This window comes from Stylophora pistillata, chromosome 12 (genome assembly GCF_964205215.1).
Source record: "Stylophora pistillata chromosome 12, jaStyPist1.2, whole genome shotgun sequence".
NCBI lineage: Eukaryota > Metazoa > Cnidaria > Anthozoa > Scleractinia > Pocilloporidae > Stylophora > Stylophora pistillata.
The window spans coordinates 4,253,400-4,266,530 of NC_142530.1; the positions used below are offsets into that span (position 1 = coordinate 4,253,400).

The 13,131-nt window shown below is 39.4% G+C and overlaps 1 protein-coding gene, 1 long non-coding RNA gene and 1 pseudogene across 7 annotated transcripts; 2 read left to right on the plus strand and 1 right to left on the minus strand.

Moving 5' to 3' along the window:
* Positions 1–71: 71 nt before the first annotated feature.
* LOC111325959 (BTB/POZ domain-containing protein 6 pseudogene) lies at positions 72–2,224 on the minus strand (annotated as a pseudogene). Its single transcript, XR_015993809.1, has one exon. The product of XR_015993809.1 is annotated as a BTB/POZ domain-containing protein 6 pseudogene (transcript).
* A 2,094-nt stretch (positions 2,225–4,318) lies between these two features.
* Positions 4,319–5,835, plus strand: LOC148718468 (uncharacterized). Its single transcript, XR_015993883.1, has 3 exons — positions 4,319–4,736; positions 5,061–5,135; positions 5,698–5,835. It is a non-coding gene; the product is annotated as an uncharacterized LOC148718468 (long non-coding RNA).
* LOC148718469 (uncharacterized) lies at positions 5,807–11,996 on the plus strand. Of its 5 annotated transcripts, XM_088740705.1 has the most exons (14): positions 5,856–5,918; positions 6,009–6,058; positions 6,557–6,638; positions 6,829–6,999; positions 7,110–7,255; positions 7,566–7,677; positions 8,442–8,525; positions 9,173–9,353; positions 9,589–9,678; positions 9,798–9,866; positions 9,952–10,012; positions 10,596–10,664; positions 10,798–10,985; positions 11,254–11,996. In XM_088740705.1, the coding sequence occupies exons 3-14, from the start codon at positions 6,564–6,566 to the stop codon at positions 11,874–11,876; spliced, it is 1,869 nt and encodes a 622-aa protein (XP_088596831.1). In that variant the 5' UTR covers positions 5,856–5,918; positions 6,009–6,058; positions 6,557–6,563; the 3' UTR covers positions 11,877–11,996. The 5 variants fall into 5 exon arrangements, with proteins under 5 accessions (XP_088596830.1, XP_088596831.1, XP_088596833.1 ...); XM_088740704.1 differs by lacking the exon at positions 6,009–6,058 and having other exon boundaries at positions 5,807–5,918; XM_088740706.1 differs by lacking the exons at positions 5,856–5,918; positions 6,009–6,058 and adding an exon at positions 6,107–6,123.
* The last annotated feature ends 1,135 nt before the right edge of the window (positions 11,997–13,131 follow it).

A 13,131-nucleotide genomic window follows, 5' to 3' on the forward strand; every position in this document is an offset into this window, starting at 1 on the left:
ATTTGCTTCCGTTAGACTTCCAGAAAGTATGGACAGGTGAGGAAAGGATAACAGAAAACGTTAGGACAATATGGCGTACGAACAAAAACTAAATTTATATTATTTACATATTATAAGTTACAGTGCTATCAGCGAACACCTTATTAATAATATGTTCTCTTTTCGGCTAACATCGCAAATTGAAATGATTCGAACAAATCTGACAAACATACATCATCAAATCCACGACATTTATTAGGTTTATGAAGAAAAAACTCATCTGAAAAATCTTAGGTACGTCACTCCCCCTCCCCCTTCTCAACACTCTCCAACCCTACCCTGCCCCCCCTTCCTAAGCTCCAAAACAGAGCTAGAGGTAAAGAAAGGGGAAAGTGGAGGATTTGTTTTTTGGGGGGGGAAGGGATCAGATGGTTCTCAGGGGGAGCGGAGAGGGGACTGTAGAAAATTGACCCCCATTTAGGGGGGATCCTAAAGATGTTACAGAGCAATAGGAGAATCAAGTAGATTTTATTGTGACACTTCCCCCCTCGTAAGCGACAAATAATGACCTTACGCAAAAACTGGAAAAAAGCTATTTTTGCTTCCAGTGCCTATGCGACCGTTTCCCTCTCGTTTTTAAATTTTGAACACAATATCTGGAATTTGTCCATCAGCTGTCGTGGTGCCATTGAAGCTAGCTTCATCAACGTCAAATCTAAATCTTACTCCTTCAGTTACAACATCTCTCATCCCGTCCGTACCCCCCAACGTGGTCGGTCCTTTGAGTAAGACCCTGATGATGTACGGACGATGACCCCTAACGATGACGGGCTCATCAAAGAGAATGTCATGCACGCGTTTGTTGACATCGGCAAAGAACGTTCCCTCGTAAGTGCACATAACATCATTATGCGAATCTAGAAGCTCTACATCAACGCTGAAAGGACTTGAACAGTCTTCTTTGTTACTCACTCCGTAGAGACCAACACCAAGCACAGTTATATCACGATCGACGGTAAATTTTATACTATCAACGTTTGTTCCTTCGCAAAGCCAATCTTGACCGTAAGTGGGGAACCGCGTGCAACGATAAACCCTGTGTGCTCCGGGACGAGGTTGTGTCAAAAAGTTCTTGACTTTAGTATCATCTTTGGAGCCAAAGTAAAGAAATATATTGATCGTTTCTTCAGAAGTGAGAATTCCGGATTGTGCTGCGTCTTCTGAAAACTCCTTTAGAGTCATCACTGGGAAGCGAATGAAATTCAGAGCGCTTGACAGTACACTCCGTTTATTTTCTGGTGTTGGTGGAAGAATTTTACGATTGCATTCCCCTTCTGCCCAGCGTTTTACTGCTTTAAACAGATCCGCTTCGAGCACCGTCAGAGTGTCACGTGTCAACACCGCTAGCAACGTCTGATGATCGATTTCGGTAAACGCCTCAGACGACAAAACTCGAGCTGTTTCCCTATCGATAATTTCCCAGCATTTCTCTTCCAATTTTGGCTCGCAGAAATAACGCGCTTGCGCAAGTAAAGTGAATGCATTTTGATGGTCGATGTTCTCTTCTAGAAAATCCACGCACCTCTCAGCTAAAAATGGGAGGATGTATTTCTTGGCCAGGTACAGAATGCCGAACACGTTCGATGGATCGATTTTTGCTTCATCGTAATAAATGTATCTCAGCAGCTCTAAAAAGCTGCCCGCTTCGCAGTCCCCGATTTTTACCTCTTTCCCCTGTTCAGCCATCCTGCCGTAAAACATGGCGTAGAATACGGGGCTACTAATCGCCATCACGTACTTGTGCGCTGGAATCCTCAACTTGTCACATTTTCCGACGAGAAAATGCACATCACTCATAAGTTCATTGTTGAACATGTGACGATTTCGCTCGACAATGTTTTTTTTTTCTGTTTGCCAGTTTTCATCCTCTTGGTAATTTCTGTGAGTACATCCCGCCATTTTACAGCCAGGGGTTGTTTTCTTTCCGTTGGGAAAATTCGTTTTCGTCGAAATCTGTTCCACCTGTTTATATTTGGAAGGCCACCAGTATATTTTTTGAAACCCATTCAATACACCACTCAAGCGCTACATTTTAAGCCTATCAGAGGTGAGAAGATCCGCGAACCAATCGGATCGAATTCAAACTTCAAATAAATAAAAGTATTTCATTGTTTTAGCAGGTTCTCTTCTGAATTCGATCCAATGGTTAAGAGAGGTGTCAGATTCAGTATCGATCAAGAACGGAACCTACAACAAGGAAGTCAGCATCACACTTAAACAGTGTGGATGCACCTCGTGCTAATTGCATTGTTTTGAGAATGATAACAGTCAACGGCGAATCTTTTACACAGTGAGGGTTACCACTGTAACAATACACGTAAACGCCCTCCTTAGGGGGGTGCTGCTGGGTGAGGTTTTATTCTCACGACTGGATTAACCATAATGGGGTTGAATTTCAATAGATCTACTAGAATGGGGTAGCACATTTTTTTGGTATTTAAGGAATAAGAACATTATGGTAAGCAGGCATTTAAAAATGGGAAGATTCTCGGTGAAAAGGTTGTTACTGTTTACCCAAACGTGATAAGGATGGGGTCTAAAATTGACCACAGGGTAGGGGTAAGGGTTCTGAGGGGCCAGCGGTACATACCCTGAAAAAATTGACCCAATGACACAAGATCTGAGTGGCTCCTTCTAGATCGGGATTTTGCCATATGGACCGTTCCCACGGAAACAGTCACAAATCGTGTATTTTTTCTTGTGAAAGCCGGTAAATACAAAATAAATAAGTCTGCATGGTCTTAGTACTTTGCTTGCTCGAGCTATAATGGAGAATATTACTTCCCCCTTAGGGCTCTGTGATTAATCTACTGAAGTACCCCCTTTTTACTCTGTTGGCGACGACTGGTCCCCTCTCCGTGTCTCCTTGCCTCCCTGAAATGCTCCAACCCCCTCCCCCCCCCCCCCCAAAAAAAAGAAAAAGTTAATAATGACTGGTTCTTAAGTATTTTTCGAGCTCTTTAGACATAAGGATGCAATTCAGTTTTTGGCATAAGTGTCATAAGTGTCACTGGTTTATCCAGGTTTTGTCATAAAGAAAACGATAATTCGTGTGAGACGTCCCACTATATTTGCATGTTGTCAGAAATCGCACCAGCTGTTATTTCAAAAACAAGGTGTCTTCAAGGCAAGACATTAAAACCCCTTTTCAATTTAACAACAACTGGTATAATAGCGTTCCGTTTTTTACCGCATCAGTTGAAAAAAATTTTAGGGCAAAAATAGTTATATGTACGCTGGCGAAGGGTTGTAACGAAATAAAGTAGAGATTAATAAAAAAGAGAAAATTATAGTCGCTACTGAACAGCAAACTACGCAAATCTTTTTCTTGTTTAGGTGAAGCTGAGAGGCTGGAAAAATAAACAGTTGAAGGTAGCAAGTTAGAGAAAGAAAGAAAAGCGGGAAACAACAGCAAATCGACGTCTGGTGAAATATATCACTTACGCAAGCAATTAAAATCTACCCAAAAATAAAACTCTAAAAACTCTCAAAATATGATCATAGCGAACTTTTCACATCCTCCAACATTCCAGAATTGCCTTAAATATCTGAAAAAAAACACGTATGAAAATATTTTCTGGAAAGGTATCTTTCAACCGGTCAGATTATTTTTATCTAGGAGCCACTGTTTGTAAGAATCTCAAACCTTTCGCTCATAGCGGGCAAATTTGCACGCCGCTCTCCGTAGACAACTACAACTGTGCGCCCTAGGACGCAAGGAGACCACTGGCTTGCCAAAGTTCACTGCTCTGATTTGAAATGAACTAAAAGCAGCTGTAATGGGAACCGCAGCCACAAATTTAGCGAGCAACCTCGTATATTCCCAGTGAGAAGACTGGGGTGTCATTGTGGTCTAGTGTATATCTCACTTAGTTACGCTGCCACAACTCAAATCAAAACCTTTGCAACTTAAGACTTAAAACAGGGATGTGTTTCGTTTACAGTCTATCCAAAAGTTAACAAAAAATGCTATTTCGATATTTCGCCAGTCGCGAGTTTGTTCCTTGCTCTCCAAGTCGCTATTGTTAACGCGGTGAATAGAGATAAAGACACGTTCATCATTAAAGTAAATATTCTAGACACTCTATTTGTCCTTATATGGCCTCGTATACAAGACCTTTGTTTCTTTGAAAAGAAAATACACCTAAAACAGGGAAGCGTTTTAAATGAGATTTGAAAAACCCAGCCCGGCAAGATAATAGTTTATTCGAGGCTTTGAATATAACTTGAAGCAAAAACGGAAGATTATTAACTTTCATTGGTGATCCAGAGGCGCCACCCTACTTACACAATCTAAATGGCTAACACCCACCTAATCTAAATTTAGATCAGTGGGTTCAAGCCGTGTCAAATGATCATCTAAGTCTTCCCAGTAGCTTATTAAATATGCATAAACATTTCGACCAATCAAATCCCTCACTCATCGGTGAACAAGCCAAGGTGATCGCTGCGAAATGCGTCGGTTAAAGCCCGTCTGCCTTGATGTGAAGAATATTGGGCGCGATGGAAAGAAAACCACTGTATCGATTCCGCTGAGAGTGGATCTTGGTAAGCAGCCTCATAAGAGTACGGAGGAAAATAGTCAGGACACCAACAGTCTAGTAGAACAAGATGTCCCTCTTGACGATCTCGACAAGCAGGAGCTCTCAACTCAACAGCAAAATCGTGTTTTGAGTATCTCTGCTAACTGGGAAAAGGTACGGGAAAAGTTGCTGAACTCGTACATCGAAGAACAGCATCTTCCAGACAAGATTGACTGTGTGAACTGTCAAAAGAGCATCGCTACAACACGATGTGAATACTGTGGCCCTCGCCAGTACTTCTGTGTTGAATGTGCACGAGCTCTACATGTCAATCGAAACAAGTTTCATGTACTTGAGCAATGGAAGGTGTGTATGAATATTTTGGGGCCGGTTGTCTTCTAGCTACTTTTAGTGTAACATATCTAGTTAAACTGTACTTTTATCTACTTCTTACTTTCTTTATTTTATTAGGATGGGTATTTTCTCCTTTGTATGCAGATGAGGCAACTGTTAGCTATGGCCATACGTGCAGAACCGCAACAGTAAAGCTGTTCAGACTTCTGGATGCCTCAGGTCAGCTCATTTCATTTATAGTGGTTAGAAAATACTAGAATGGTTTTAAAATGAAGCGTTCTTTTTCAATTTTATCTGCTCCTTTGTCACATTTTCCTGCCACTTGCCTAAAGTCAAGAACGCTGATGATAATGATACGATATTTAAATTCTCTCAATATGTCAGGGCCCATAATTGGCTGTCCAATAATTTGTAAGTATTAGACCGGGTAATGTCCTGAATGATTCCACATGCAATTAAGTTTTGTAATGATATGGCTTGCCATTAAGTCCAAAGAAAAACAATAAACTTGGCTTGCATCTATCTGTAAGAGCCTTTTCTGTCGTGCTGGGAGAATATTGGCCCTTGGACTTTTATGTACAGACCTCGCTGCACTTGGTTTGTACTTTCAAGACCTCGGGCCAATATTCTCCTAGTATGGCCCTCGCGGTTGGTTAAGGTGTCTACATGGCCCTCAACAAAGTAAGAGGTGTGTAAAGCTGTATGTAATGTTTTTTCTTTGTTTGTTTGTTTTGTTTACTTAACTTCATAAGTTGTTCATTTATTTTTTTATGAATGTCAGGAAATCATCACCTCAAATATGTACAAGTGTGTGATTGTGAGCCGCATGCTGTCACACTCTTGAAATGTCAGTTCTGGCCAGGGTCACCAGCAAATCCCACCACAGGTTTCAGCTTCAAACTGATGGAGTTTGTGGAGAAGGTCTTTCTTCATTGTCAAGTGTCCCTGCTAAACATCACAGAAGTGATCACAGAACTCAATCCTCAGCTACAACCAACACATGTAGGTTCGCTTGCAAAGTGTCTTTTTCAGACATATGACCAGACTTTTTTTTAATTGATTGATTTTGGTTGGACGGTATGTTTTTTTTAGGTGAGCTCAATTTACAGTATCCTTAATTCAGAATGATTTGAAGAATTCAGGTATGTGTGGTTATAGGTTGAGAGTATCAAAGCTGCTAATTTGTGGACGTACAAGGTCTACTAAGGTATTATTGATATTAGAAGTAATAAAATTATTACTACTATTATTATTGTTGTTGTTCTTGTTATATTATTGTTATTATTATTAAGTAATATTATTATTATTAGTAGTTATTGTAGTAGTAGTAGTAGTAGTAATAGTAATAGTAATAGTAAAGGCAGTCACAATATGATTTACAAGTGCTTCTTTATATAATTATTTTATTTCTTTATTTATTGTCTAGTTGCCCAGCTTAAATATATAGCTGTCAAACTCATGCTTTGCTTTTGTCGCTTTTGTGTTCATATGATTCAAAGATACATTGACTGTTTGTTTTAAGGTGAATATTCCATTTACATTAATTTACAAGACATATTTCTTGCTGTACATGTACATCTACTGACTTGCTGTAAGAAAAGAATTAGTCCTAATTGACATTTTGTTGTTTTCACGTGAAGGTATTTCATGCATCAGTACAAGCATTGTACAAACTACAATGCAAATTTGTACAATGGAGCTTGGTGTCCTATATGTCCAAGGGTAACCATACATTGTAATTTGTTCTGAAGAGTAGCTTGCACTTGAGGAATATTATTATGGCATTCATTTTGGGGTACACAAAACACACTCATCTTTACACTAGTGCTGTTGTTCTGCAGTATTCATTTTAAGTTGTTGTTGCTGTTCTGTTTTATATCTATTTTTCTCTTTTCCCCTCTCTTTTGAATAGGATGATGGTGTACTCATTGAAAGTATGGATGGGTGCTTTGGATTGTGTAGAAAAAAGGACAAAGGGCATGATTTAGGAACACCCAAACATGGAACACTCCTATTTGCAGACCAGGATGATGTTGACAATTTTGTCAACAGTTATGGCAAAGCTGGAGCAGACATGGAACAGGTCTGTATATAAGGTGATGCAATGCTCAGATGTTAATTTGAGAACTGTATGATTTTCCTTTTGGCCCTTTGAATTCAAGATTTTTTGTTGTTGTCCCTTGTTTATCACAGAACTGCAGTAATTTCCATGCTGGAGAGGTTCTTTCAGCTTTAAGATCAAAAGGCAAAAACAAACTCTTTGATGAGAAAGGTGTCTTTGGGCGAGTATGCAGACATGACTTTCCTAAAGGATTCCTTAACATAAAGCATGGTGAAAGGTATGGAGTATAATTATGTAAATACATTTTACCTAATGTTGTGCTCAATCCTACATGTATTGTCTCTTAGAATTACATGATAGAGCCATGATTATTATGAATTTGTCAAGCTGACAATTAGCACACTTGTATATACAGGAGCATCCTATGATTTTTTACACTGATAGCATCATCATTGTATAACTTTGTTTTAAATTTGAATGTCATATTATAGGAAAAATAACAAATTTGTCTTAGATTTTGTGTAAAAAGATTTAAAAGAAAAAATTGGTTATTGATTCACCTTTTCAATAATCTTTTCTCTCTACAGAATATCATACTCTGTTTATGAGCTTAAGAGACTTAGAAGTCTTAATGAGAGCACCAGAAGCAGAGTAATCATCATGTATGACATCGCTTGTCTATTAGCACACCATTTGAAGGTAAGTAAATTTTTTGAACATGACTGTGCAGGAGGCTAAATGGTATTTCTAAAGTGGTATTTAATTTTGTAGAACTGTCTAAAGTATTTTCTATTAAATTTGGGATGAAATAAAATAATTTATTACACGACTCGGGAAGTCTATTGCCGGTCAATATTCTCTCAGTATTGGACCAGGCACTTGGGTCCCTTTGAACCTCAGTCGTATAATAAATCTCTTATTAACCAAGCTTGCTCGGGGCCATACTGGAAGAATATCGGCCCTCGTTCTTTTTTGTACAGACCTCGCTGCGCTCGGTCCGTACCGTCAAGACCTCAGGCTGATATTCTCCCAGTACGGCCCTCGTGCTTGGTTAATAAGATATATTTATTGGAACAGTCTGGAATTATGTGAACTGTGGGAATTAAATGAAGATGTAATCGACAGAGTTATGAAATGAATTTTGAGCAGTTGGATCAATCAAATAAAACTTCATTTTTGCTGCTCACGTTAGTCCATTGCCTGTTTCATCACTTCCTCTCGTGGGTACTGGCTGGCTCCCAACAGATGGCAGTTCATAGCTCAGTGGATATCTAGAGCATTGTAATGACAATGTGATGGGCTGAAATCCCAATGGGGCCAGATTCGTTTCTTCTTTGTGTTTGGTTAAATTCCCATTCTTGCTTACATTTAAATTGCATGAATATCTGTGAGGATCACATCTTAACTTCAGAATAGTTTGTTACTTCTTACACAATTTTCATTTACATGATTATATTTGTTAGTGTTCATCTCAGGAAAGCCTCTTGGAAGGTGTTGATGTTGCCATACCCATATTCCATTGCTATGGGCACAAGACATCATGCCAGGTTAGTAATTATATATTAGTTTGACAGTAAATAGCCTGGTGACAATGTGAAGAAATGTGTGGCAATACCACGACATTGGTTAAATACAGTTGTAATTATAATAAACATCCCATGCTTACCAATGGGTGAGCAGTGTGGGATCAGAAATCTGACAGCAGTTTCCAAAATCAAAAGCAAATGATCTCCAAGGGTCAGCTTAGCAAGCGAGGTAAAATATTTAAGCACATGTAAATGTTCCTTTTAAAAGAGTGGCCACCCTACATAAACCTATCAGCTTTGGAAACACCGGCCAGTGAACCTTTACTCGAGGTTTATTTTACCTAAATTGAAAATTATAATTTTTGAGTATATAGCATGCAGTGTAGGTGGTTTTAGTGGTTTTGAGTGTTTGTTTTACTGGAAAGTTGGGAGGAGAATGCAATGCGGGAGGAGGTCTCACACCTACTGGCTTGGTAAACATATTTTTGCTCTAACTCTCCACTGTTTTCCTAATTCAAGATGGTGCTTTGAAGACTCGATTTGGAAATATCATTCACACTGCTAAAATCTGCCTGCACTGCAGGCTAGTACATGTATTGGCGGACTATCTCATGCAAGGTCCATGCCATATTGATTCTTAGGTTTATCTTCAATTTGATTGTCTGTAGATCCAATACAGTCCAAGAAGGATCAAGGGAACTGGATTGACAGATGGTGAAGGGGTGGAAAGGTTATGGTCCTTTCTGCGCAGGTTTTCCTCTGTCACTAAAGAAATGAGTGCTCACAAGAGGACAGATGTTTTGACTGATGGGCTTCTTCACTATGCCCAACATTTGTATCACAAATTTGGTATGGTTAATTTTATTGAACACATAACTTTCACGTTTCTGTAGGTTTTGCTGAAAAGTAGAAGATATATCAACTATTGACCAGAACTTTAGCTGGACAGCTTTATCTACCCTGTGTTTTCTGTCGTATAAGTTGCAATTCTTCATGTTTTCAATAAGGACGTGTGTTAAGATGTAAGTCGTGGTTGATTACTTTCATAAGCACACATTAAACTGATTCCTTTCAATGTTTACAGGTGTTACTCTAAAAGCAAAGTTTGCTAGGGCAGAAACTCTTCTACATGATGTAAGTGCAAAGCTTGAGGAACTCACTGAAAAACTTCCAGGTATACATTTTAAACTTTTTTTTTTTACTCATTGCATTAAAAAAACAGCACAATGACTTACATGCATGCGTTTCTGCCCGATTATTGCAATACAATTTGTAATATTTTACCTGTACTAGGTTGTGATGATGATGTGATACAAGAGTGGCAAAAGGAAGAAGTGGAAGCGCTGAAACCAAAAGAACACGGTAGTTTTATTCCTCAGCATTTATTACAAATCAGTAGGGAAAACAGTTTTTTTTTATTCACTAATACATTATTAATCTGTCACAGGATTAACACTGCAGTGGGACGAATCATATGTCAGCTTGCTCCTTATGTCCAAAAAACTCAGGTAAATAGTGTGGAAGTACCACCTACCAAATTCATGATTTACATTATAGCGAGTACCTGAGCTTTTCGAAAGTGATTAATGTTGTAAAAGGCGCAATTCCTACCTAACCAATCGTTGTGGTAGACTACGTGAAACTAATGTTTTAGTTGATTCATGGCATTAGCTATAATCCTTTGTGACTTCGGCTTGAATAGAGATGTTTTGTGGAGCTTTCTTCAGTCAAACCCAGTCTGGTCAAGTCAGGTAAAAAACTAGTCAGCTCAGTGGTACTTAATAAATATACTTTGGAGCCAACTTTGTTGTTGTTAGTCATTGCTGCGAGGATAGTCAACAGCCGTAAGTAGATCTCGGCCTTCCTGCAGCCAGCGAGTGCCCCCAGGAAAACCTTTTCTCAGAAGAAGTTTATCGAGTTGTCCCCCATCCGTCCGTTTAGTTGTGAAGGCAAAAACCCGTTTTCACAATAATATAACAAACGTATTCGTACTTCCCTTTCTTTCCACCTTAGCTGATATAATTACTCAGTATTAAACTGAACATATCTTGTACTTATCTCCACCCACTTATTTTTTTTTTTTTTTTTCAGAAATGAATTGAACTATGTACAAGATGAAGATGAAGGGAAGGTAAAAGATGTTGAAAAGAAAATCAAGCGGTAAGTCATAAAGATGCAAATTTCTTCCTTGCAGCAACGACTGCAATAATCAGGTTCTGCAGAGAGGGAATTAGGGGTGCCAAATTAAAGACAGATAATAATTCTCTCTAACTTGCATTTATCATGTACATAGGAACGAGAAGGCCATAGTAGCCATGGAAAAGAAACATCACATCAAAGAAAGATGGTCCGATTTCTCCCGTGTGTTTGTAACCGTAAAGTCACGTCTCTACGAGAAGAGAAAGAGCGAACTCTTGTTGAAGTTACATTGTATGGCATCCGAAAGATGTTTCTTGGTGGAATTGAAGCGAAAATATGCTGGTAATAAACTGAAGAAATTGCTATGTAAAATATTCAGTAGCATGTGTATTTTGGTGATCATGGTCTGCAGTAATTCCATCGTTATGTTATTGCGTATGCCAGTTGTATTTAACTGCGAGGCTATGCATTGTACTGCGATTATTTGAGAAGGGGTATGAGGGCTAAATTTTCCCAGTTTCCAAGTCTTACACATTTACATTTTTCCGTCTTATCCATAAAACTGCCACTGCATTGCGTCTTTAGTTATTGTGAACTTTTTAATTTTCAGATGGCCAAGCAATTGCCATAAAGCTCGCAAAGCAGATCGACAAAGTCGTGAAGTCCATCCACAAAACTTTGTCTGAAGTAAATGGGTATCTTGTAAATGATGTACCCCAAATTCTTTATGACGATGCTAAGGATCCAAGGAGCAGCATTTACTCTGAAGTCCAAGAGGAAGGAGACACCGTTCCTGCTCTTGTTAGGAGGCAGATAATTGACCTTTTCTGCTTACACAACAGGTGTCAGGAAGAGCTTGAGCTGTTAAAAGAGGAAATGAATCGCCTCGTCTCTTTTCTCCAAAACGAAATCAGGCTTATAGACGAATCAGTGGAAGCGCTTCTGCCTCTCGCTGATAACCCTCTTCATGCAGGAATGATAGCTTGCCTTAAAAAAAAACGGATGATTCACTGTAATCACATTTCCTCGCTGCTGCTTTTGTGGGGTGGTATCTTGGATTCCCCTCAACGTATTGATCATGCTGAGGTAGCAAGAACCTATGCTCATTTGAGTGGTATCGACTATCTTCCAGATGACGAGAAATCAAACGAATTGATGATGGAGGAGGATGTGAACGATGAGGCCTTTGTGTTAGAACTATCATCAGACAGCGAATTATCTGATGATGAATAAAGCTCATTTTGTCTCTGGTGCTTGCCAAAACCATACAGAAACAGCCGTTGTTTTGTTTATGTGCGAGCGCTAATAGTGGGTAAACTTCTCGGAAAACCCAATAAATATCAATTTATTTTATTAGCTTCGCCAACCGCCTGGGACATCACAACAGCTTGCGCCAATTATTGCGGGCCCAGTAAACCCACCCATCCCACCCCAGGGGAGGACATCCACTGACACAGTAATCTCGTGCGTGGGAAATTAACGTCTCCTACCCCCAACCCTGCAGGAGACGGGACCTCCATTTATTCGTCCCTATCCGAGAAGACTAGAATATCTAACCATTCCCTGATTTTATAGAAAGGTAGCAAATTCTTCTCAATTATTTGAAGACCTTGCATGTTGGCCCTGCCGGGGCTCGAACCCTCGACCTCCCGCACAACAGTCATGCGCTCTATCCATTGGGCCAACTGGGCGGCTATACATCGTGCAGGATTGTAATGACTGGCTAATCATCCAGTATGTTTTAATAAATTCTCACCGATGGCAAATTTCATCTTGGTGGTGATTCGTTGCAGTTTTACGTTATTAGGACTATACATAACATGTGTAGAGGGCACATTTTATACGCTAATGGGTGCCGAAGCTCCCTTAACTAACGGACACTCGTAAGTGGACAGCTCTACGTAGCCACCTAGTCAAAACCCCGTTTTATTAGACTCCCATACAGACTCTGTTAGGTTCTGATATGATTGAAAATCATGTTTGTGTGGATTGGAGTTCACTGGAGGTACAATTGTAGGCGTGGAAAAGATGTCGGACCATGAGTCACCGTTGTCATGCAATTTTGAGAGGTCCACCATTGTCGAACAAAAACAGTCATCTTTGTCGATCTGTACCAAAGGGAATGATAGATAGACAGAGATTAGCAAGTGTGGGGTGGGTGCCTCGAATATCTACATAAACTCTGTATTTTAATTATCGCTTTATATAACTTAGGTTTGAATACTCTAGTTGATGAGCCAAATACTGAACTCGGTCGTCGTCCTTTAGTACATTGTCAATTCAGACCATCCTTACTGAACTGAAATGACGCTTTTTGAGCGTTGCATAGTTTACGTAACCATCACCCGTCCAACAAAACTTTTTAGTTTTTAATTTCAAACTTCATTTGTATCGCTGATCTTATCCATAGAATTCATGCGGTTTTATCTATTTATTAATTTTTATATTGTTAATGTAAATTGTTTCGATAACAGCTGGTCCACATCAG